This window comes from Megascapheus bottae, chromosome 22, assembly GCF_031878675.1.
Source record: "Megascapheus bottae isolate mThoBot1 chromosome 22, mThoBot2.hap1, whole genome shotgun sequence".
Lineage (NCBI taxonomy): Eukaryota > Metazoa > Chordata > Mammalia > Rodentia > Geomyidae > Megascapheus > Megascapheus bottae.
The window spans coordinates 26,853,950-26,880,623 of NC_143530.1; the positions used below are offsets into that span (position 1 = coordinate 26,853,950).

General features: G+C 40.2%; 1 protein-coding gene across 1 annotated transcript in view; it reads right to left on the reverse strand.

Annotated features, from left to right (window-relative positions):
• The window catches only part of Cdyl (chromodomain Y like), a 211,830-nt gene that overhangs the window by 161,949 nt on the left and 23,207 nt on the right, over window positions 1–26,674 (reverse strand). The window contains exon 3 of the mRNA XM_090356391.1: window positions 20,711–20,800. Within this exon, the coding sequence (XP_090212517.1) occupies window positions 20,711–20,800 (90 nt within the window). The remainder of the gene's footprint in view (window positions 1–20,710; window positions 20,801–26,674) is intronic.

Here is a 26,674-nt window from a genome sequence, read left to right on the forward strand (position 1 = left end):
AGTGTCTACCACAATGCCAGGCTTCACACTTGATTTTCAAGATAACAACAACAACAACAACAACAACTGTGTTGAGCACTAGTGGCTCCATCTGTAATCCTAGCCATTGAAGAGATGCAGATCTAAGAATCTCAATTAGAAGCCACCCCAGTCAGACAAATCCGAGAGATGCTTATCTCCAATTTACCAGCAAAAAGCCAGAAGTGGAGATATAGCTCAAGTGATACAGCATTAGCCTCAAGCTATTGTATGTATGTGTGTGTACTAGTACATACGTAAGATCAAATAGTTTGCAGTATGGGCAACCAAGAAGATACACTGTCAAAAGTAAAAAGAGTAAAAAAAAAAAAAGTAAAAATACGAGATAGAGTAATATAAAAGTCAAATACATTTGACTTTTGTTTTCTAGTGGTGAAAAAAACAAAGAAATTCCCAGTGTTATAGTTTGAATCTTAATTGTATCCCAAGTCCTGGTACTTAAGGATAAGTGATAGAGATGGAGCGTGGTGAGAGGTTTATCTTTTGTTTTGCTTTGTGCTGGTACTAGGGCTTGAAATCAGGGACTAGATACTGTCCCTTAGCTTTTTTTTTTTTTTTTGCCTAAGATTGGTACTCTAGCACTGAGCTACACCTTTACATCTGGCTCAACTTTCTGGTTAATTGGAGATAAAAGTCTCATGGAGTTTTCTGCTAGATGGCTTTGAACCAAAATCCTTAGATCTCAGCCTACTGATTAGCTAGGATTACAGAAATGAGCTCGTGGCACCTGGCCCCTAGCGAGAGATTTTAGGTCCCTCAAAGGGGATTGTGGAGTCCTAGCCTCTTCTTTGTTTCACTTCCTGGTTGCCATGAGGTGATAGGTTTTGTTGTTACTACATGCTTCCCGAACTGACATGCTGCCTCACTACAGGCTCAAATCACTGTGGACTGAAACCTCTGAAACTAGGCGCCATACTAAATCTTTCATGTCTTAAGTTTACTACCTCAGGTATTTTGTCACAGTAAAGCGAAGCCAACAACCTAGTTAGTAGGTCAATGCTGTTATTAATAAGACAAAGTTGTTAGAGGAGTCAGTTTTACAACCCCAGGAAAGTTGCTTCTGTGGGGTTTCATAAAGGGAAATCTGGAACACTATCAGATTGGGCCTACCAATAAAATTCAGTTAAATACAAGAACATATTCCTCAGACTTGAAAATGATAGCTCTCCCACATGTAAACACAATTCAATCAAATCAGTTCTGCAAGGAGGTAAATACCTGTAATCTAAGTCCACAGAGCTCTGATGATCAAGCTTGATCCAAAGGTAAATTTTAGCATATCCAACAGACTGGAGAATTTGCCTAACCCTCCAAACACATTATTTCTTGAAATTTAGTGTTTTACAAAGAGACTAGAGAACAAGAGAGTTCAGGGTTTTATTCTCTAGTGACAGCCTGGGGTACAATACTCTTTATTAACAGATTAGGTATGGGCACAAGGGAAAAGGATGAGGTTTTCTTAGGGAAATTATTGTTAAGATTTATGTGTCTCCCAAAGGCCTACATGTTAAAGGTTTGATTTCCAGTCTGTGGTATCACTGGAAGGTGATCTTTAAGAAGTTTAACCCAGTGAGAGGCCTGCTCCCTGGGGCATACTCTGAGGGAGTGTCTTCTGCTGGTGTCTTCTCTTTCTTTTCCTTCCTTGTCATCATGAGGTGAGTAGCCTCCTCTGCTAAGCCTTCCTGTTATACTGTTATAGCATGTCACATTACCCTATTACAAGCAAATAGGGAATGAAATCTCTGAAAACATAAACTAAAAGAAACTTTTCCTCTTTTTAAATTTGTTATGTCAAGCATTTTGTCACAGTGAAAGAAAGCTAAGATAATTATCTAATCCAGTTTAGCACCCAGGTGGCTGAGCACTATTCCCAGAGAGTTTCTATTTCATAATCACAGGACTTCTTCCTCTGTTAAATAATGAAAGGTCAATAAGGAGATATGTATTATCCTTACTGAAGACTAAAATTTGTGTGTGTGTGTGTGTGTGTGTGTGTGTGTGTGTTGTTGTTAGAATCCAGGGCCACGTGAATGCTAGAGTAGTGTTCCTTCCTCTGAGCTGTACCTCTAACCTCAAAGAGGTTTCTTGTTTTTGTTTTCTAGTGCAAGTACAGGGGGCTTCAACTCAGGGCCAAAGCATCATCCCTGACATTTTTTGCATTTTTTGTTCAAGGCTAGCACTTACCAATTGAGCCACAGCTCCACTTCTGGTTTTTTTTTGTTTTTGTTTGTTTTTTTGGTGGTTAATAAAAGTCTCATGGAGTTTCCTGCCCAGGGTGGCTTTAAACCTTGGTCCTCCATCCTAGGATTACACCAACACCCGAGTCACCAGCACCTGATTTCCAAAGAGTTTTTAAACAAGGTTCCCATTTGGTCCTTACTGCTGTAAGATGAAGCCAAGCAAGTAAAATCCTCAGTATCTAAACAGTGCTAAGAACTGGGCCCTAGTCCAGTGAGGCTTGCAGTTCAAAGTCAGCGCAGGCTGGAAAGTCTATGAGACTCTTATTTCCAATAAAACTACTCAGAAAAAGTAAGAAGTAGTGCTCTGGCTCAAGTGGTAGACTGCTAGCCTTGAGCACAAAGAGCCTCAAGGATAGCTCCCAGGCCCTGAGTTCAAGCCCCAGGTGGTCCTACCAAGTAAACAAACAAAACAAAAAATCCTGGTCCCTACCGTCTCTCTGAGGGCTAACATCTACAGTGAGTACTATGAAATACATTGCCTGTCTGGCCTTTCAGGAAAATGGATTTAGTTGTAGCATTCACCTGTCCTTGTTAGAATTTGAACTCTTAGGAGGCAGGGTAATTGTTTCTGTGAGGAGAGGCCCACGAGGGTGTTTCATCAATATTATCCTGATTTCAGCCCAGATTGTACATTTAAATCTTTCCCAAAGTAATGATGAAAGCCTGTTAAAGTATAAGTTCAGAAATGTAAATTTTTAAAGTTGTCATGCCAGCAGGCAAAAGAGACTATGACTGAATGACTTACAGCCTTAAAGAGCCATAAAATGCCTTTATTTGAAGGCACTCACAACCCCCTCATTGCTCTTCTCAACATTCATCTTGGGGAATAAGGTAATGGTGCACCCCGAGCTGCTATTCTTGCTATTTCCAGCCTTGTCAACAGTAATAGGGCAGGAATAGAATTCTCAAGAGTACCCATCCAGGGGATACTGCAAATACTAACACAAGCAAGAGCTTGCTAGGAAGAGCTGCAGTCCCTGTGCTAATTGCTTTAAAGTCATTATTGTTGCTTCATCCTGCAGGGGATTGATTCCTTAGGTCACCTATGCAGCAACACATGCTAGAGAATGGAAAGCTATTTAATGGCTGTAAAAATAAAGATACAGCCAGTCATTGGTGGCTCATGCTTTTAATCCTAATTACTCAGGAGACTGAGATCTGAAGATTGTGGTTCAAAACTAGCCTGGTCAGAAACTCTTATCTCCAATTAACCACTCAAAAACTGGAAGTGGAGCTACAGTGGTAGCCTTGAGCAAAACTGCTCAGGGACAGCCCCTGCCCTGAGTTCAAGCCCTACAATTCACACTTATAATCCTATCTACTGGGAGGCCGGGTGCTGACAAGGCTCAACGCCAGCCTGGGTAAACAAATCCCAGAAATTCTGCCTCTACTAAGTAATCAGTAAAATGCTGAACTGGAGGCATGGCTCAAGTTGTAGAGTACCAGCCTTTAGCAAAAAAGCTGAGTGAGAGCTCCTGATCGAAAGAGTTCACAAGCTTTGGTACATGCAAATAAATAAATAGATAGATGAATAGAGATACAATGCAGACTAGCTTGCAGCTATGGCCTTGCCCATATTACCAAGTCTATCCTGGGCCTAGAACTAACAAAGTAAGCATAGGGAAGATGAGCAAGGACCCTCATTGCATGCTAATTGTCCTCCAATTTTTTTTCACTCTTTTTTTTTATGCCAGTCCTGGGCTTGAGCTCAGGGCTTGAGCACTGTCCTTGGACTTTCTCAAGGCTAGCACTCTACCACTTGAGCCTCAGCACCACTTCTGGCTTTTTACTATGTATGTGGGGTACTGAGGAATCGAACCCGGGTCTTCATGCATGTTAGGCAAGCACTCTACCACTAGGCCAAACTCCTGGCCCTGGTCCTCCAATTTTTATGACAGTTTATAGAGATTCTGTATTTCAACCTTATTCCTGAACAGAGTGCACATGTCATTTTACTCTTCTCTTTGTAAACAACAGTGCTCCTCATTTTTGTCACTAAAGTTCTACACATTTAAATGGTCAAAAGAAGTATGGCACTGGTGGTGCACACCTGTATTCCTAGCTACTCAGGAGACTGAGATCTTAGGATCCTGGTTCAAAGCCAGCCAGGGCAAGCAAAAAGCAGAAATGGAGAGATGTGATTCAAGTGATAGAGCATCAGATATAAGCCAAAAAAGCTATACATCAGGGTGAGGCTGTGAGTGCAAGCCCAGTATTAGCACAAAATAATGTAGAAAAACCAAAGCAAGACCAGGTTCAGTGGTGAATGTCTGCCATCCTAGCTACTCAAAAGGTATAAATAGGAAGACTAAGGTCCAAAACCAATCTAAGCAAAAAAAGTAGGAGGTGTTACCTAAAAGATAACATCCAAAATGGACTAGGAATTTGGCCAGTGCAACTATGAGGCCCTTAGTGCACGCCAAAAATCAAACAAAAACTCACTTGAGGGACTTAGTTCATGTCCAATTCTGACTCTGTACGTCTGTGTAACTATATTTCTCAGGTTCCCAGATGATGTTGGAGCTGTAGAATTATATATGGACCAAACTCTGTAGCAAGTGTGTAAACGTACTGTTCTACCCTGTTTAGCACCATTTCCTGTAACTGTAATCTTTGTGATTCAGGAGGCTGAGATCTGAAGATCATGGTTCAAAACAGCCTAGACTAATATCTCCAAGACTTATCTCCAGTTAATCACCAAAAAAACAGAAGTAGGGCCTGGATAGCATCCTTTAGCTTTATCACTCAAGGATAATATTCTACCATTTGACCCACCGCTCTAAGTTCAAGCTCTAGTACACACACATACACACACACACACACACACACACACACACACACACACACACGTTTAAAACCAATTAGCTATCAGAACTCTGAAAAGACCTTGGCTCCCATGAGCAAATGAGCATGAAGCTCTTAATTCAAGCACCAGTACCAGTACACAAAAAGCTCCAAAAAGACATGTCTAACTTGAGAAGCAACTTATTGTTTCTTACATCTACCAACTTTCTGAGTGTCATTGGCCCATGCATGTTAATACTAGCTTCTTGGAAGACTGAAATCTGAGGATTGTGATTTGAAGCCAACCTGGGAAGAAAGTCCTTGAGATTCTTATCTCCAATTAGACACCAAAAAGTGGGAAGTAGAGTTACAGATCAAGTGGTAGGATCGTTAGCTTTGAGCCAAAAAAACTCAGAGATAGTACATATATCCTTAGTTCAAATCCCAGAACCAGCACAAGAAAAAAAAAAGGACATTTTTCTGTACTTTATCTTTTAAACACACTTTTAATCTTCATTTTAATGCATCAGATTTATTAATCTTAAGACTAGCTATTAGAAACAAGAAGGAAATGGTTCTAAAGCATGGGGTCAGCTTGTGCAAAGGTCACAATTCTTCCCTGGAAAAATGGAACAAATATCTTTCATTTGAAGTCCTTTATATGTACATTGGCCATAGAGTCCAATTGATGTATGTAGTTTTGATGTATTAACAAAATCCCTTTACTCTCAAAGGAGACCTAGTTTATAAAATAAATTGTATAATCATCCTACAAATAGCTTATAATGTGTTTATACAGCATTTAACACATCACTTTCCTGTATTAATTATTTCCCCTGTGTTCATGTCTTATATTTCAATGATATTACAACTTATTTGAGAACATCACTAGTCTAATTTATCCATTAGATCAATATTTACTGAATATTCTTTAAAACAATCTGGGATCTTTGCACATATGCAGATGGAAGTTGGGTTTCAATAACTTTTAAGGTCAGAAAATATCAATTCATTTCAGAACTATCTAGATAGTAATAGCACAATAGTACAGCAATCCATCCTTCCACTAATCCACCCATCTATCCATTCTCTACATATCCATCCAACCACCCATTCACCCATATCCATTATCCATCCATCTACCTATGCATTTACTTATCAATTCATTCACCCTCTCCTCCATCCATGTATCCAATTATCCACTCCATTTATTAGACCAATAATAATACCTACTGGCTGGCTCACTTAAATATTTATATATATGCATATATATTCAGTTATGTATTACAGTTTCAGTATTTCAGTTTCAGTGACAGTCATCTGAAGAAATGGGAGTAGAAACATATACCTATAGAAATGAATATTGTTCTAGGAATTTAGAGACAGATTTTGGCTTAGGTTAGAAAATGACCTGATTGTGTATCTGCAGGGAAGTAATTTATTTCCTCCTGTGGAAAAGACAGGAGAGTTTAATGATGGCTATTATTCTACTGTAGGAGTTACAATGTTTTCTTCTGCACTAGAGCTGTTGCTAGAGATCCTGGTGTGATCTCTAGCACTTCCAACAGGAAGAAAGAAAGAAATGAAGGAAGAAGAAGAAAGAAGAGGAAGAAAGAGAAGGAAGGAAAGAAAGAAAAAGAAGGAAGGGAGGAAGGGAGGAAAGGAGGAAGAGAGAGAGAGAGAGAATTTCCTTTACTTAGACTAAGAAAACTTTAAATAGGAGAGAATAAAACTGTAGAAGACTATTGAGATGATTATTTTGTACTGCAGTAGGGGGTTTGAACTCAGGGACTCAAACTCTTAGCTTGAAGATTGAAATCTGAAGCCAAACTGGACAGAAAAATCCATGATACTCATTCACCAATAACCAGTAAAAAAGCTAGAAGTAGAGGCATAGCTCAATGGTAGAATGTCATCCTTGAGTACAAAAGCTAAAAGAAAGCATGTATGATTGGATGGAGTGACTGATGGTAAGGCAGGAAATGTGTGTGTGTGTGTGTGTGTGTGTGTGTGTGTGTGTGTGTGACTTCACATAATACAATCACACTTTATTTAATATCCCTGGATCTGATTCTCACTACCAGCCTCATTCCTGTGCCCTCAAAACTCTTCAGAAGCCAGTTGGACATTTGTCACATGACCTGTGCTATTAACTATTCCTTATTTCTTTTTTTCCAGGTTAAAAAAAATGGTGCAGCACAAATTCCATGTTTCCTAAACAATCAGACTTGGTGTCCCAGAGGTCTCTTGACAACTCTCTCCCAATGGCATCTACCTCTCAAAACTCTTTAGTCAGTCATTTGCTTAAGATATTAAGTTGCTGATACATTTCCCCTGTTAACACACAGGATGGGGAGTAAGGCAGTATACTTCTTTTTTTGTGAACTTGCAATTTAGAAGGAAAGGCAGATTTGTAAACAAAGGAATTAAAGCACTATGACAAATACCACAGTGCTGTGGGAACACTGTAAAGAAGCTCTAATGGCTCCCAGGAGAAGTCACACTTGGAGTCTTGGCATTTGACTTAGGTACAGTCCTTCTTCCCTGCCACCCTCTGCCTGGTAACCCTAATGTGGAGGTCTCTCAGTTCTGTTTTGTCCATATCTGGCACTAAAGTGTGCCCAATCTGAATTGTCTATTACGTCCTTAGTGTTTAATGTGGGTTCTTTAAGATAAAAAGGATTAGACTCAGAAAAGCAATTTAGACCTACACTTTTAAAGCAAAACAATAACAAACAATAAAATCCATGAAAAATCCATGATTAATCAAATAAAGGTTATAGTGTTATGGACAGTGTGGGCACTTGAGAGGAAATACACTTCTGAAACAACCTTCTACCCCCAAATAAATAAGCAAAGTAAAACTTCTGAGATCTTGTTGGAACCCAGGCCCTTGTGTTACTTGAACCATGCCCTTGGCTCTTTTGACAGGAGTTATTTCTTGGACAGGGTCTTGTGCCTAGAATGGATTCTCTTATCTCCTACTTTCAGCATTCCTGTGATTATGGACATGTACCACTGTATTTGACCACATCTTAGAGTTCTATAAATCTAAATTCTATTCATTCTCTTAGACTAAAATTCAGACGTGGTTTAATAATCTACTCGTAGCAACGATTTGTTTCATTAAATCATTTTCCAGAGTCAGTTGGAGAGAGATCCAGAGAAAAAGAGACTCAGAACTATGTTTGGATGAGGTCTGAGGCAACCATCCTACCCAGGAGGCAAAACCCAGAAGAGGAGAGGGGGTGAGAGGCCAGCAGGCAGGCCAATCTGGCCCAGTGTGCACCAGGTGCAGGAAGGAAGTTACTCACATACTTCCAGGATGACCTCATTCTTCCCTTGCTCCAATGACTCTGTGTACAACAACTTCACACCTTCTTTTCAGATCCCTCTTGTGAACTCTGGACTCTTAGGGGCTCTACTTGACATGAATGGGTCTCAAATTCTGCTCTTTTCTTCTGTTTCTCTTCCATGTAGCCAATTTTCCAAGTCAGAAACATATGTACTGGACGTGACTCCTCATTCTCTCATTCACTAGGCCTGTCCTTTTCTATCCCTTAGTTCTGGCTATTAACCACCATAAAAGCAGCATAGCCTTGCTTGGCATTTCATCTGTAGATCGTCTTTCAACCCCTTCTGCATCGACAATGAATTTTCTTTTTCCATTCCGAGGTTTGAACTCAGGGTCTTGAGATCACTTGGCTTGTTTGCTCAGCTAGCACTTTACTACTTGATCTTTATCTTCAGCTTGGTTTTTAAATAGTTAAATAGTTTAATAATCTGAAAGAAGAGTCTCAAGGACTTTTCTTCCTGGTTAGCTTTGACCATGATCCTCTAGGTTTCAGCCTCCTTAGTAGCTAGTTATAGATGTGAACCACCAGCACTCAAGTTAAAATTTTTAAAAAGTTCATTCTATCAGTCATGGGACTTGAACTCTGGGCCTGCACACTGTCCCTGAGCTCTTCAGCTCAAGGCTACTGCCATATCCCTTAAGCCACAGTGCCACTTCTGTTTTTCTGGTGATTAATTGGAGTTAAGAGTCTCATGGACTTTTTAGTGCCTGCGTTGGCTTTGAACCATGACCCTCAGATCTCAGCCTCCTGAGTAGCTAGGATTACAGGCAGGAGCCACTGGACCCAGCTAGAATGAACTTTCTAAAGCACAATGTTGATATGACCCCCTTATTTTTATTATTCCCTCCTCTTTAGGATAAAGTCTATTCTGATTCATATGGCCTTCATACTGACCTGCAGACTGATTCTTGTCACATTCTTCTAATTTATCAGCAGCTTCCAAATTCTGGGTATTGCCTATAGTTCTAGAACATAGGCTTGCTGTTCTGGAATTTTGTACACTACTCCTTCTTTTGGAATTGCCTGACTGAATCCCTTTCCCTGTGTGCATGTGCACAAGTGCATGCGCACACACACACACACACACACACACACACACACACACACACACACGGCTTAGCTAGTATCTATTTATCCCTCTGAGTCTTGGCTTGAGAACGTTTAAAGGAAGGTTTTTTATGTCTGTTTTTCCTGAGGGTAACATGGCCCTCCTAAAACACAGCACCTGAGCTTCCAGAATTTGATGCCATCTTCTCTGTGAGAGGATCTGGACTTTGTGACACTTGTAGTCATATGTGCTGAATGGTGAGGAGACACTCAGTATTTAATAGCAAGGAGGGAGGAGTAAGCAGTCTTCTAAGAAAAGAGTGACATGTCTTAAGGTCATATTTCATCTGTTTTCCATTTCCCTAAGGGTTACTCTTCTTTATCTCTCATTTCTTCCCATAAGGACTATATCATGTGATTCATACATACCAATTATGAATGTGCTGCTGAAGTGAAGTGTGTTTCTTTATGGTGAACAGAGGCAATTATGCAGATGATGGGTGATTGGTATAAAATAATTAACATAATTAGGAATCATTTCTCTGAAAATAACAACAATAACAGAATACAAAATCCCCAAGTGGTTAAGGGATTTGATCTCTGACATCTGAGTTCAAGTAATGGTTCTTTCCACTTGCCATAATGTTGAATGAATTGTTTTAAATCCCTCCAGTTTCATTTTCCTTATCTGTAAAATGTTGATTGTATTATCTCCTTATAAGGCTTTAGGGCATTAAAGTACATAAAGAATTTAGGGTGCTGGGTGTTGGTGGCTCATGCCTGCAATCCTAATTACTCAGGAGGCTGAGCTCTGATGATTGAAGTTCAGATCCACCTCAGGCAGAAAAGTCTGTGAGAATCATCTCCAGTGAACCAGCAAAAGTTGAAAGTAGAGGTGTAACTCGAGTGCTTAGTGCCAGCTTTGAGTGAAACGATAAGAAAAGGTGCCTTTATCCTGAGTTCATGCCCCAGGGACAGCATAAAAAAAAGGCAAAAAGAAAAAGATAAGAATTATTTAGGGTATTGGGGGCTTATAGTGTTAAAAAAATGTTGGGTATATTAGTAGAATAAGAACTCTAAATTCAGTCGGGCATGGTGGCTCACACCTGTAATCCTAGCTACTCGGGAGGCTGAGATCTGGGGATCCAGTTTCAAAGCCAGCCCAGGCACTAAAGATCTTGAGACTCTTATCTCCAATTAACCACTAGAGAACTGGAAGCAGCAGCTGTGGCTCAAAGGGTAGGGTGGTAGCCTAAAGAGCCCAGGAACAACTCCCAGGCCCAGGGTTAGGGTGGTAGCCTTGAGCTGAAGAGCTCAGGGACAGCGCCCAGACCCAGAGTTCAAGTTCTATGACTGACAAAAAAAAAAAGAACTTTGAATTCTTCTTTGATTCTAACAGGCACCTCTCTGTCTCTGTCTCTATCATAACTTAGCAATTTTATTGTTATATTCTGGGCTAATGGACCTCTACTGATGATCTTTCCTGTCATGACCTTCTTCCCAGTTCCCATCTGGCCTTGGCCCTGCTTGTAAGTGCTTCAGCTTCACATTCCTGTCTCTCCAGATTGCTGTCCTTGGCTGGAAATTACTCATCATTATTATGGAATATATTAGATTTTGTTCCAACTTGAGAAATGGCTTGCAAGTTATATAGGAAAAGGAGTATGTTATTACATTACTCTTTAGTGTCTTAGGTAATTCAGAAACTTTCAGGTAGAAAGCATTACTAGGAACTGCTATAATGAAACAAATATTACTTGGGTCCAGTGTCTCATGCCTTTAATACTGGTTATCTGGGAGGCTAAGATCAGGAGAATTATGATTTCAGGCCAGCCCTGGCAAAAAAGTTTGTGAGACTCCTTGGCATTTACCCAAATGTCCAGAAACAAGGACATACTAAAGCCACTAGCACAACGATGTTCATTGCAGCATCACTATTTACCATAGCAAAGATATGGAACCAACCCAAATGCACCTCAGTAGATGATTGGATCAAGAAGATGTGGTACTTATACACAATGATTTCTATGCTGCCATCAGAAAGAATGACATTGCCCCATTTGTAAGGAAATGGAAAGACTTGGAAAAAATCATATTAAGTGAAGTAAGCCAGACCCAAAGGAACATAGGCTCAATTGTTTCCTTCATTCGTAATAATTAGTACACATTTAGGACTCTCCTGGCAGAGGATTACAATAGCTCAAAACCTAGGTACATAAGGTCATACAGGATGAGACTAAATGAAAGGAACTCTAGGTCTTCGTGCAATGCTAGGCAAACACTCTACCCAGCACCAATCATTTTATTTTTAAGTTTCCTTTTCAGATAGGGTCTCATGCTTTCCCCTGAGCTATGCTCCTATCCACTCCTCCCATGTAGCTAGGAGTACAGGTATGCACCATGCTCCATGACCAAAAATGTCTCCAGACTTTGCTAAATATTCCTTGGCAGTGACAATTGCCCAATTGAGAACCACTGGTCTAGCATGTGGCTTAACATAGATTTTATGTTGTTTTATGATACATGGAGGCTGTTAGCTGGAAAAGAGTATAGGGGAAAAGTTACCAGCTTGGTGAAGCTAGAATACATTGCATATCTATAGATGGTAGATAACTGGAAAAATATACTTAACAATGGGCATGTATTCTCATAAAGAGTTTTTGTTTGTTTGTTTTTTGCCAGTCCTGGGCTTGAGCTCAAGGCCTGAGCACTGTCCTTGGGCTTTCTCAAGGACAGAGATCTTTGATAAAGAGTTTTAAAAGTATAAAAAAGCAACTAATTCCCAGGTGCCTGTAGCTTATATTTATAATCTTAATGACTCAGAAGGCTGAGATCTAAAGAGTTTGCAGTTTGAAGTCAGACTTGATAGGCAAATTTGAGAGGCTCCAATTAACCAGAGAAAAAAATGCCCAAGATGAAGGTGTGGCTCAAGCTAAGAAGATGAGGTTCTGAATTCAAAACTCAGTACTGACATACACACATACACACACAAGTAAGTAATTCTATTTCCTTCCTTTTTATTAGTAATTGGGTGCTATACAGTTCGTGTATTCATATTTTACAACACAGATATCATGTTAATCAACTTCACTGCTGTGATAAAATAAGAATTGACTTAAATAACCTAACTTCCTTTTACTAGGCTCTACCTCTTAAAAGAGTCTAACTTTTATATAGTATGTTATAATGTTACAACTATGCACCATTTTTATTTTGTTTTAATTTTAATTTTTTAATTTTTTATTTCATTTTTTGCCAGTCCTGGGCTTGAGCTCAGGGCCTGAGCACTGTCCTCGGACTTTCTCAAGGCTAGAGCTCTACCACTTGAGCCTCAGCACCACTTCTGGCTTTTTTCTATGTATGTGGTACCAAGGAATCGAACCCGGGTCTTCATGCATGCTAGGCAAGCACTTTAACCACTAGGCCAAACTCCTGGCCCCCAATTTTTATTTTTATTGGAAAGATGATGAGCAGGGGGTTTACAGTTACAGAGTTAAGGGAAGGAAAACATTTATTTTTGTTCATTGTTGTCCCATCCCTCATTTTCTCCCACTTACTTCCCCCTAACCCCTCCTCCCAAGCTGTAAGGTTCATGTTCAACATAGAAACTGCAAAACAAAGGATAAACCAATTCAATGTTGATACACACTTGACTCTGTGATTCCCTTCCCCTTACACATGTTGAATAATCTTATATACAAGACACAAGGTACAACCATGAGAAGGGGTATCAATGTGTTAGAAGTAGTGCACCTACTACCTGGTGAATGTAACTGTAACTCCTCTATGCATTACCCTGACCAACAAAAAAAAAAAGCCACAAGGTACAGAAAACTAGGAGAAATGAAAAAGAAAGGGAAAAAGTATTTCCAGGACATAGTAAGAACCTCTTATTTTTATATGTTGGAGCACACACTAAGCATTAAGCGTTAGCAGGATCCTCTGTTAAGAATATCTTGGACATAGAGCTTTATCTTGAGTACTATGTTATTTCTCTTCTCCTTTGTTGCCCTTTGTTGTTAATCTCTTATTGTTACTGTATCTGACTTTGTTACCTGGTGTACTGTATATATGTTTGTTTATTTGAAATAGGAAAGGGAAAGGGGGAAAACAAGATGATTGGGAGGGGGTGGGGGAGGGAAATGGGGACAAAAACATGAGAAGGGGTATCAATGTGTGATAAGTAATGTACCTACTAACTGTAACTGTTACCCCTCTATACATAACCTTAATAATAAAAAAATAAAATAAAAAAAGACATCTTGGACATATTCTAGTTCTTACAAATGAGAAAAATCATGCCACCTACATTTCTTTGGGTCTGGATTACTTCACTAATAAATTTTTATTCCAAGTCTTTCTACTTCCTAAGGAATGGGGCAATGTCAATTCTTTCTGATGGAAGATTGGAACTTCATTGATCCATTCACCTTGATTTGTCCATCAACAGAGGGGCTTCTGGGTTGGTTCCATATCTTAGCAATGGTAAATAATGCTGCAGTACATAATGAGCATGGTTGTGGTGGTAGCTTTAGTATGGCTTTGTGTGTAGTCATTTGGGTAAACGCTCAGCAAATAGGATTGCTGGATCATAGGCGAGTTCTATGTTTAGTGTTTTGAGGAACCTCCATAGTGCTTTCCAGAGTGGGTGGACAAATTTACATTCCTACCAGCAGTGTAGTAGCATTCCTCTTTGGATGCAACCCCACCAGCATGTATTGTTACTAGATTTCTTTTTTTTTTTCTTTCTTTTTTTGTCAGTCTTGGGGCATCACTTCCAGTTTTCTGATGGTTAATTTGAGATAAGAGTCTCACCATCTTTTGTGCCTGGGCTAGCTTTGAATCTTGATCCTCAGATCTCAGTCTCCTGGGTAGCTGGGATTACAGATGTGAACCACTGGTGCCTGGTTGTTTGTTATTAGATTTCTTCATAATGGCCATCCTAACTAGAGTAAGGTGGGAATCTCAATGTCGTTTTGATTTATGCACCATTTTTAAACTCAATTTTTTTCAATTCCTCTTTATTGCTACATGTAAATCTTGGCCTTTAACTTATGTATGTTAGCCCCATTGCATGAGTGTCGTGCAGTTCATACTTCTACAGAAACATTTTAGATTTACCACAACACAACACTAGTAAATATCCTTATTTGTCTCCCTGTACACATGAACAAGTGTTTCTTAAGAACGGTTGGGTCCGAAATTGGACCCAGTTTTAACTTTATTGGATAATATCCAATTGTTCTCCAACATGATTTGAAACAATTTACATTTTTACTACTAGTGCATATAAATCTTTGATTTCCCACCATCCTTACCAAAACTCAGTTCTATCAGAACTTTAAAGTCTTTCTAGTGTGATAGGAGTTTTTCCTACACTTAGGGGAGGTGAAGTGTTTCATGAGAGTGCAGTGCGGATTGATTTGCATTTCCATGTTTATAATGAAGTTGAGCTTCTTTTCTTTTTTTTTTTTTTTTGCCAGTCCTGGGCTTGAGCTCAGGGCCTGAGCACTGTCCTTGGACTTTCTCAAGGCTAGAGCTCTACCATTTGAGCCACAGCACCACTTCCGGCTTTTTTCTATGTATGTGGTTACCAAGGAATCGAACACGGGTCTTCATGCATGCTAGGTAGGCACTTTAACCACTAGGCCAAACTCCCGGCCCCGCTTCTTTTCTTATATTTGCTTAGTGCAGTGGATTCTTTTGTGAATTATTGCACACATCATTGGATCACTTGTCTATAGATTTAAGTTCATTTAAAATTTGTTAGCATGTGCCATACAATGATGCTTTTCAAAATTTTTTGAAGTGCTAGAGATCAGACCAAGCACCTTGTATACACTAACTGGAACTCCACAAGTAAATTATTTAACTTTCTTTTAAAAGTGTGTGTGTGTGTGTGTGTGTGTGTGTGTGTGCATGTGCATGTGTGCATGTGTATCAGTCCTAAGGCTTGACCTCAGGGCCTTGGCACTATCTCTGAGATTTTGTGTACAAAGCTAGCATTCTACCACTTAAATCATATCTCTACTTCCAGTTTTTTTTTTTAGTGTTTAATTGGAGTTAATATTCTCATGAACTTTTCTGCCTGAGCTGGCTTTGAACTGTGATCCTCAGATCTCAGGCTCCTGAATAGGATCACTGGCACAGAGCTCCTTAGCTCTTTATCTGCACTTTTTCTTGCAAAAATTTCTTCCAGTTTGTTATTTTTCTCTTTTAGTTTTGTCTAAGACATTACTGTGTTTTGACATATTTTTCTCATGTAACCCAATCTGTCAAATTCTTCTGTCATTTCTTCAGTTCCCTTATGCTTAGAGAGCCTATGTTTGCCTCCTATGAGTTAAAGTCACACTTTAGTTTCCTCTAAAACTTTTAGAGTAAAACTTTCATAGTCATTTTTCATCTTTTAAACAGGATACATGTTTATTAATTTTTTATGAAAAGAGTTTAACATGGCAAATTATTTCCCTTTCCTCTTTCCAATCTCCTCAGAGGTAAACACTGATAACAGTTCTGGAATATTGTCACAGAGAGCATAGAACTTATAGCAAATGGTCATTTAGAAGGTTCTCCCTCCTGTCAACTCAGTGTCCCATTCAAGATTTTGGCTTTTAACTTCTTTCCATTCCTGAAGAAGTTGCTAGGTGACCCTGCAAACCTCTCCAGCCAAACCGGCCCTACAACCATCTCCCCTCCACCCACGCTGACCTATATATAAGCAGAGCAGAAAGGATGTGGGAGGAGAGCTTGAGCAGGTAGCCTTGGTTTTAGGGCAAGGCATTTTTATTAATCCTCAGGGGCTTGTGAGTAGAATTCAGGGGGATCCATTGAACAAGATGGGGAAATAATCCATTCTTGTTCCTCTAGCTGAAAACTTGCATTTCCTTCCATTACTGTGGCCCTATCAGCCACAATTGTAACTTTATTGCCACTAGAAACTACAGGTGTTTTCACACCACATACAGTTGTGGGCTACAGCTTCGTACATCTGTGTTGATAAAACAGTATTTAAAGGAAATAAACTAGACACAGAAGGACAAATACAATGCCACTTATTTCAAGAATTAAGACAATTAAACACAAGAGGCAGAGAGTAGAGGGTGGAAGCAGGAGCTAGGGCACTTGGGTGGGGTCCAAAGGTCAAAGAGATACAAGAAAACCCAGCTTAATGATGTGTCATGAGGAAGTCTTAGAGATCTTCTGTCCAGTGTTCTCATAAGATGTGAAAAAAAAGAACAAATGCATGAGTCAGAAGGAAGCTTCTGAAGGTGGTATGGGTCAGGTGAAGCCATTCCACACATACATACTTATCTCCATACTCGTTAAGTTGTTGATATTAACTACAGACATTTTTATATGCCAGTTACACTTCAGGAAAGTAGTTTTTTCTTTTTTTTGACAGTCCTAGGCTTGGACTCAAGGCTTGAGCATTGTCCATGGGTTTTTTTCCAAGGCTAGAGCTCTACCACTTGAGCCTCAGCACCACTTCTGGCTTTTTCTATGTATGTGGTACCGAGGAATTGAACCCGGATCTTTGTGCATGCTAGGCAAGCACTCTACCACTAGGCCAAACTCCCAGCCCTAGAGTCCATTTTTTTTTTTAAATTATTGGAGTCCAGTTTTTTTCCCCCTGGCACCAGGATATGAATTCAGGAGGCTTGCTCAGTTTGCTTGCCAGCTGGTGTTCTACCACTTGAATGATGCGTTCTGCATGGCTTTGCTACTAGGTTTTTTTTTTTTTTCTGCCCAGGCTGGCTTAAAACTATCATCTTCTTGATCTCTGCTTCCTGGTTTACTGGGATTACAGGAAAATGAGCCTCCAGCACTCAGCATACAGTCCAAATCAAAATGACTTTGACACTTGTATGTCAATAGCATCATGTCTCTTGAAATCCTGTATATTCTGTTTTGTAAACTTAAAACCTTATTCTCGGAAGGGGTCCACAGATTTCACATGACTGCAAGAAAGCACATGAAGGATCTGGAGGGGGAGTGTGTTGTGTTCTACGCTTCCCTACTGGCCCTTCATGAACAATGATGGCCTCCTACAGACTGGCTAAAACTTTGGGAGGTTCTACTTGATTTGCTTGACTTCACAATCTAGTGAAAGTGATTCAGTAGAAACTACCCGTTATCCCTACTAGAGCTATGTAGGCCAATGCTGCAGTCATGCTGGGTACTGACTGCAAGCTGCAGCTCTGTCAGCCCTGTGATCCTGGGGCAGTCCACTGACTCTGCAGGGTGCTAGGTTGCTAAGCTAGGATATGCTTAGGTAGCTGCATTAGGTGCATTTTCAACCTACTATGGGTTTGTGGAGAAAAACTTATTGTAAGTCAAAGAACAATGCCTTTAGAGCAAAAACCAAGCCTTCTCTATGGATGGGGAGATAGCAGCCCTCCTTCTTTGCTGGCTACTTGCTAAGGCTGCTGACACTAACACACTGCATGCCTGGGATTCGAACTCTTTTTTGTCACCCTGCACTAGGATTAACTCCAAATGGATCAAAGACCTCGAAGTAAAAGCAGATGCACAGAAAACTTTACAAGAAGGAATTGGAGATACTCTAGGTCTCCTTGGCACAGGTCGAAACTTTCTTAATAAGGACCAAGAAACACAACAAATCAGAGAAAGGCTGGATAAGTGGGACTGCATTAAACTGCAGAGTTTCTGTATGACAAAAGACATAGCTAGCAAATTAACTAGAAAACCTGCAGAGTGGGAGAAGATCTTCACTAACCATACAACAGACAAAAGCCTCATATCTAAAATATATCAACAGCTCAAAAAATTGAATCACTCCAAAACTAATCTCCAAAGAAACAACCATCCCATTAAAAGATGGGCCAAAGACTTAAAGAGAGTCTTCTCTGAAGAAGAAACAAAAATGGCCTATAGACACATGAAGAAATGCTCAACATCTCTGGTCATAAAAGAAATGCAAATCAAAACAACTCTAAGATTCCACCTCACTCCAATTAGAATGGCCAGGATCAAGAAATCTAATAACAGATTCTGAAGGGGATGTGGCCAGGAGGGATCACTACTACACTGTTGGTGGGAGTGCAAACTCGTTCAACCACTATGAAAAGCAGTATGGCAGTTCCTCAAAAGACTAAACATAGAACTCCCCTATGACCCAGCAATTCCACTACTTGGCATTTACCCAATTGTCCAGAAACAAGGACATACTAAATCCATTAGCACAATGATGTTCATTGCAGCACTATTTACCATAGCAAAGATATGGAACCTACCCAGATGCCCCTCAGTTGATGAGTGGATCAATAAGATGTGGTATTTATACACAATGGAATTCTATGCTGCTGTCAGAAAGAATGACATTGCCCCATTTGTAAGGAAATGGAAAGACTTAGAAAAAATCATATTAAGTGAAGTAATCCAGACTCAAAGAAACATAGGCTCAATGGTTTCCCTCATTTGTCATAGCCAGTAGAAACCTTGGGCTCTCCTTGCAGAGATTTACAATAGAACAAAACCTAGATACATAAGGCCATATAGTATGACGCTAAATGAAAGGACCTCCAGGATATAGAAACAAAAGGCATATAATGAGTGATTGTTGTCCTTGATGTACTATGTTGTCTCTCATCTCTTTTGCTGTCCCTTGGTTATCTCATATTGTTACACTATTTCACCTTGTTATCTGATATATTTTATATATGCTTAATTGGTCTTTTGAAATAGGAGAGGGAAGGGGGAAATCAAGTTGTGAGGGGAAAGGGGGGAGGGAAATGGAAAACTGGACATGAGAAAGGGTATCAATATTTGTGAAGTAATGTGCCTTCCATCTGATGAATATAATGTAACCCTTCTATTAATTACAATAAAAATATATGAAAAAAAGATATGCCTGGGAGGCAATTCTGCGTCTTTTACATCTAGTGTTCAGGAGCTTGTGTGATCATAAAAACTCACCCCTTCTTTTCATCTTGAGAATTCAGAATGACAGGCTTGCTGCTACAGCCCATCCCAGCAAGGAGAGGATGGGAGTCCCCTTCCCTGAAATCCAAGCTGTGATAGCCATAAATGGGCGGGAGCCTGGGAGTGGGCAGTGACAGTAAAAACACAGGAATCATCAGACAACAATGCAAGGATGTGCAATCACAGGGCACCATAGGTTTCCTGAAGAACCCACATGGGGATTCACCTGAGAGAGCAGCCAACTGACAGAACTTCAACCGCGCAAGGCCTTAACCCTTCCACTTTCCTTTCCCCGCAGCCCATAGGGGCTGGGAACTACAGTGAGAGGAAGGTTAGTAAAATACAAAGGGAATTACTCTCTTTCCAAATATGATTCCTTGGTAGGACTGAGCTGGAGGCAGATGTAAAATTAATTTCTGACTTACTCTACCAAACTTCTAAACACTTGAAATGCACTATCAGGGACCAGAATACAGCTGATTTTACTGTTCAACCCAAAACATCAAGAAGGAGCCAGAAGTTTAGAGATTTGAAGAAAGGAGTTAAAAACAACAACAACAACAACAACTTGTAAAATCTTCTTGCTCTGTTTGCCCGAGTTAGGTTATTCATTTGTTCATTGCATGGTGTCATCTGCATTTATTTTCTTGTTTTAATACTACAAATGTGTGTGTGTGTGTGTGTGTGTGTGTGTGTGTATGTGTGTGTGAGATATTAAGATTTGAACTCAGGACCTAGGTATATCTGTTAGAGTGCTAACCTTAATGACAAAACTACTACTTGAGCCACACCTCCAGTTCTAGCTTTTTTGTTGGTTAGCAGTCTCAAACTTTTCTGCTTGGCATGGCTTCAAATCATAATCCTCAGATCTCAGCCTTTTGAGTAGCAAGAATTACAGGTTTGTGTCACCAGCACCTAACACTTAAAAATTCATTATTATCTTTTTTGTGTGTGTATGAGTTCTGGAGCTTGAGCTCAGGGCCTAGGCACTGTCCTTGAGGTTTCTTTAGGCTAGTTCTCTACCACTTGAGCCACAGCACCACTGCTGGCCTTTTCTGTGTATGTGGTACTGAGGAATCAAACCCAGGGCTTTGTGCATGATAGGCAAGCATTCTACTACTAGGCCACACTCCCAGCCCTAAGTCACATGTATTTATGGTTCCAATTTAAAAAGAAAATGTAATTCAAATTCCATTGGATTGGTTGGACATGCTGTGTGAGAAGAGGTTACCTTTGCTTTTACCTTGAAGTTAGGACTTCCAGTGTGACCAGGAAAGTCCTGAACTGTCCCTGTCCACCTACCTGACAGGTTTTAGTGGAAAGAGGTTGACATGGTACTTGAAGCTTGCAGCGCACTGCTGGCTCCTGGTTAGGCTGACTACTGCTCAGGCCCTGGGGGAGAAGAAGGAAGGAGAACATACTGAGTCACCTGGGAGACACCTGTGTGTATGGAAAATCTGTACTCACATCTGGGAGGAAATGCCAGGATGAATGCTTTAGTAGAGGCTAGTATCAACACTTCTTGGCTTTGGGCCACGCAGTCCAGTTTACAACAGGGGACTGACTCCCTCTGATGCCCAAGGCCTGTGGTCAAAGGGGAGGAGGGATATGCTTAATGGCTTTCCTGAGGGTTCAAGGCAACATTCCCTCATCCCATCCTCTTCTCCATCACTCTACAGGGCTGGAGGTACTCACCATGGTGACACATCCTCTCCATCTGTCACCCTTACCACCCCCATTCAACCAAATTATACTGCCAGCCTTCCTGTTCCTGCCAGTGGTTTAGATCCATTTCTTACTTTCTTTCCTTTTCCTTTACCATCTTTCCTTTTCATTCTTCCTTACTCTTTTGTATATAATATTTTCCTCATTTTTAAATTATCTCTTGTACTTAAAATATAAGGGATACTGAAAATGTTACTATTTTAAATGAGCCTTTACATATATTGTTTTCTCTTTTCTTTTTCTTCCCTCCCTCCTTCTTTCTTCTTTCTTCATTTCTTTCTCTCCCCTTCCTCCTTTCCCTTCTCTTCCCTTATTTCTTCCTTCTCTCCCTTCTTCCTTCCTCCCTTCTTCCTTCCTTCCTTTCTTCCTCCCTCCCTCCCTCCCTCTCTTCCCTCTGCCTTCCTTTCCTTTCCTTTTTTTCTCTCTTTCTGAATGGATATCAGGCTTCAATGTAGGTCCTACATTCTCTTCCTCCCTGCTTTCTTGCTCACAGTTGTCTAGTATGGTATTATGCTGTGTACTTCTAATTTTGTTTCCTTTTGTCAGTCATGGGACTTGAACTCTAGGCCTGGGGGCTCCCCCTGAGCTCTTCAGCTCAAGACTGCCACCCTACTCCTGGAGCTACTATGCTGTGTAATTAGAGATGCAATCTTGAGGCCTTTTCTGCCAGGGTTAGCTTTGAATCTTGATCTTCATATCTCAGCCACCTGAATAGCTAGGATTACAGATGAGAGCCACAAGTGCCCAAGTGTGTGTGTGTGTGTGTGTGTGTGTGTGTGTGTGTGTGTGTGTGTGTGTGAGTGTGTGTATCCTGGAGCTTGAACTCAGGGCCTGGGTGCTATTCCTGAATATTTTGTGCTCAAGGGTAGCTCTCAACAATTTGAGCCACAGCTTTACTTCTGGCTTTTTGGTGGTTAATTTGAGACAGGGATATCATGGACTCTTCTGCTTGGGGTAGCTTTGAACTGTGATCCCCAGATCTCAGCCTCATAAGTAGGTAGGATTACAGATGTGTGCCACCAGCACTCTGATGATTTTTAAAATTATTGTTTTTATAGAAGTTAATAAACTAAGGCATACTTTAAGGTTTCATGGTGCAAAGATAAGAAATGGATGGAGCCAGAGGCATTTGACCCTGGAATTCTCATGGGATGGATTAGCAGAGTTCCCTGTCAAAGCCCTGCTGGCTACTTAGGTAATTTAATATACTAGCATCCTTTAATACTGTAAGGAGGATTTATATCTTTAACTACTCAGAAAGATGAAAATGGGATGGGAGAGTCATGATTTATGTGAACACTCATGTGAAAAAGACCTGGAGGCTTTAGTTAACTACAAGATTTATGTAAGCCAAAAGTGTTAAGTGGCTTTGTAAAAGATAAATATAGGCATAGAATGTATTATCAGAAGTGTAACCTTCCAAACATAGGCAATACAAGCAAGGTGGTATTATTCCTACATTAAATAGTATACTTGACATTGAGCACCACAAAATGACCAAAGCAATACTGCTATATACCCAAATGGGAGATAAACACAGTGATGAAAAATGTATCATTATCGATGATTTTATCACTCCAAAGAATCACATTTAACCATTTTTGGCTGGTTTACCAATTAGGAGTGAAAAATTGTTAGGGAGAATGACATAGCATATACAGAGGAAGATAATCAGAATGGGTGGTGACTGGAGAGGTCTGATCTCAACTGTATGAAAGCCTTTGTCAGGATGGGTGGCAGTTCCATTGATGCTGTGTAGTTTCAGGAAATACTTTTAGTCACAGAAGGAAGGGATCTAAAGAAAGAATAGCAAAGGGTGGAGGAGGTTCTTAATTCATTGGATGCTTTCTAGTGTCATTTTCCTGGTCTCCTCCCCTGTAGCTCTTCTCCATTCAGATCCTTCTATAATGCAGCAGAGGTCTTCTTTTGAAATGTTATTGTCCTTAAAAATAAGTGGCAGTGGCTGAGAATTTGGCCTAGTGGTAGAATACATGAAGACCCAGGTTCAATTCCTTGGTACCACTACATAGAAAAGCGGGAAGTGGTGCTGTGTCTCAAGTGGAGGAAAGCCCAAGGACCTGAGTTCAACCCCCAGGACTGGCAAAAAAATAGTGGCAGTTCACTGTTTTCAGGATGCTCACAAAACTTTTAGCATGGCACTCAAAGCTCCGCATGACTGGCATGGGGTTTTGTGGTTCTATCTCCAATGATAATTGCAATACAATGTACACAAGGCCTATTTTCTCCCTCTATGTAGATCTTTCCCTCCACAAGTCTGCTCTGAGGTCGTTCAGTTGGTCTCTATTGATTTGTTGTTGTTGTTATTATTGTTATTCAGCACTATCTATGTGGCTAAGTCCTGCCAGTCATGTTGCTTATTAGGCACTCTCCTAGTATTTTACTGGGTTTTACAGCCCTGTCTGGACTTTAAACTCTTAGTAGTTAGAGCTTTAAAAAAACAAAACAACCAACTCTTTTCTATCCTAGAGCTGACACAGGCATGCTGTAAACACATCTGGCCGGTCTATCAATGGCCAATGACAGGGAAGTATCTACAGGAGATACAATCCATGCTTTCCCTTGTTCTTCCTTTTCTGTAGTTGAGTCCAATTTAGCTTATAAGCAATGCTTGAAGATGAGCTAGCCGAGTAAGAAGACATTTACTTGATGCCAGCACTAGTCTTTGAGACACATAGCTTCCTTCTACGGAACCTTAAAACATGGTGAATTTAGTCCCCATGGTCAATTGTCCACTTTACTTTCAAGCAATGCTTTTAGCCATAGACCAGTTGTGCAGTGCCAAACCAATCGTACCTTTCCCAGGTTACAGGCAACCAGTGATTAAGACATATCATCAAATGAACTTACTCAAAGATTTTGGTATATTTCTCATTTCTTGTAGTATGGTCTCTATCCTTTAATTCAAAGAGTCCAAAGACAGCTACAGACTCAAGGGATGCAGCTCAGTGGCACAGCATTTGACTAGTATGTATGAAACCTAGGGTTTCCTTCCCAGCATCACAAACACAAACAAAAAGTGATTGGACCATCACTATTATTATTTTTATGACAGATTTCTAATTACTTGAGGGATAGGTCCTTGGCATTTGGACATGGGAGGAGAGTTCTCAGATCCATGTTTAAGCGTGACAAATATTTTTTCCGCTGAAACAATGAATAACCTGGGGGTAAGCCCAGCCTAGCTAGACTTGAGATGGGTTAGGGGGTCTGGGGAGATAATAGGGTCTGGAAACAATGTTGCTTTATATTTCCAGGGAGACATATTGATTCTGGAGTATGTGCATGGGTGTGCACACAGGCTGTGAGTCTTCTTTAGGACCTTTGATCTGGGAGAGTCTGGGAGGAAAATTCCAAGTGTGGAGATCAAGTTGCTCCAGAGGTGAGCATTTGAGGATTTTCTCACCCTTATGTTATAATTTTGCTCATTCTATGTTGTCATTTTGAGGAAAGTTAGGCTTCCTTGGATAGGTAGAAAAGTATTTTTAAAAAAGAATTTATTAATGTTGATTTTTACATCATATTTTAAATGACAAGTTTAACAAACAAGTGTTCAAGGAGGGAATCTCTATTTACAATCACTGGGACTTAGTATTTAGAACTTAATCAAAATTAGGCTAAGGGTTTGTATGTCATAGAAACATATTAATTTAAGAAATAAAACATTATGTCTATAGAGTCATAGGTTTTTATGTCTATATAGTTATGTTTATATTTCCATGACCATGTTCATAGCTTTGGGTATGCAGTTATTGAGTCCTCGCTCTTGTACTCTTTGGAGTTAATAGCCACATATTAAGGATACCATGCGCCTTTTGTTCCTTAGGTCTTGACTTGTCTCACTCAACATGATTCGCTCTAGATTCATCCATTTCCCTGTGAATGCCATGATTTTATCTTGTCTGTTGGCTATGTAGAATTCCATTGTTTATATATACCACATTTTCTGTATCCATTCATCTGCAGTAGGGCATCATTTGTTTCCATCACCTGGCTACTGTGAATAGTGCAGAGATGAACATAGCTGAGCAGGTGTCCTTATCATATCTTGGGTCATGATGTTCAGGGTAGATGCCCAGAAGTGGTATGGCAGGATTGTAGGGAAGGTCTATTTTCAGTTCTTTAAGAAACCTCCACACTGCTTTCCAGAGTGGCTAGTTTACATTCCCACCAGCAGTGCAGTAGGGTTCCTTTTTCTCCCCAACCCCACCAGCAACTGTCATTATCTGAGCTCAAAATCTTGGCCATTCTTGTTGGGGTAAGGTGGTATTTTAGGGTTGTTTTTATTTGCATTTCCTTTATGACCATAGATGATGAGCATTTTCTCATTTGCTTTTCTGCCATTTTAATCTCTTCTTCTGATAAGTCTCTCTTTAGTTCCCTTGCCCATTTAGTGAATGGTTTATTGGGTTTGGGGGGATTAGTTTCTTGAGTTGAAAGGGATTTTTTTTTAATGGTGGGTATAACACAGGACAGATATTTTAGCCTATTGTAGTGCTTCTTCTTCCCACAATGCCCTTGGTACCCACTGAAAAGCTTCTTCCCATAATGCCTTGTTACATTCATAAAGCCATCAAACAATGAGGGCCAAGCCCAGGGGAGAATCCTCTGCATGATAAACTTCCCTTCTATGAAATGCCACTGGACTTCCAGTTCTGGGACCCTTCTCTATGGAGAATGTTTTAAGTTTTCCTTCCAGTTTTAAATAAACATTCTCTGTCTGTTTTAAACACTTCCCTGCCTTCTAATTTGTTAATCAGCAGAGAAAGGAACCCTAACCCCCTAAACAACATCAATTACCTGAGAGCCTGACTAACAAACTGGATTGAGGAGGCCCATGGGAGGTATTCATAAACTCCTGAGACAGAAACTGGGAAGTTGGAGGGAAGATGAGGATTGTGTGTGTGTGTGTGTGTGTGTGTGTGTGTGTGTGTGTGTGTGTGTGTGTACATGTGCTGGTCCTAGGCTTAGGAAACGCCACTCACCACTGAGACAAGGCTGAAGACCGAGTATAGTTAGATTTGTACTAAAGTGGAGGGCTGATGTCAAACTGATGAAAGTTTTATGTTGCCCATAGATTATCCTTAAACTTGGATTGTAGAAACGTTTTTTTCTACTTCAAATGGCTGCCTGACCTTGAATCCTGAATTAGACACCATATGAAGAAGTGGACAGAAAGGGCCTTCCATCTTTCTGAAGAAGAAATGTATTCTGGTCTCTTTAGAATCAGAATTTGAAATCTTCCTAGGAGCTGAAGCCTTTTGGAATTCTTTAAACAAACCTGCAGTAAAACTGACTTCCTTTTCTTTGAATAAGATGCCAAGATTTGTCATCAGGAGTAGATGAAAAATTGTCCACTTGAGATCTGGGAACAACTTAATTCATTGGCCAATTATCTGGCCTCAGAACTCGGAGGTGGGAATAATTGGAAATGTTCTAGAACCAAGAAGGGGGAAGGGGGAAGGCTGTTCAAAATAAGGGCCATGAAAAGCAGGAAGCTGAGACTTTTGAGTCTCAGCCATA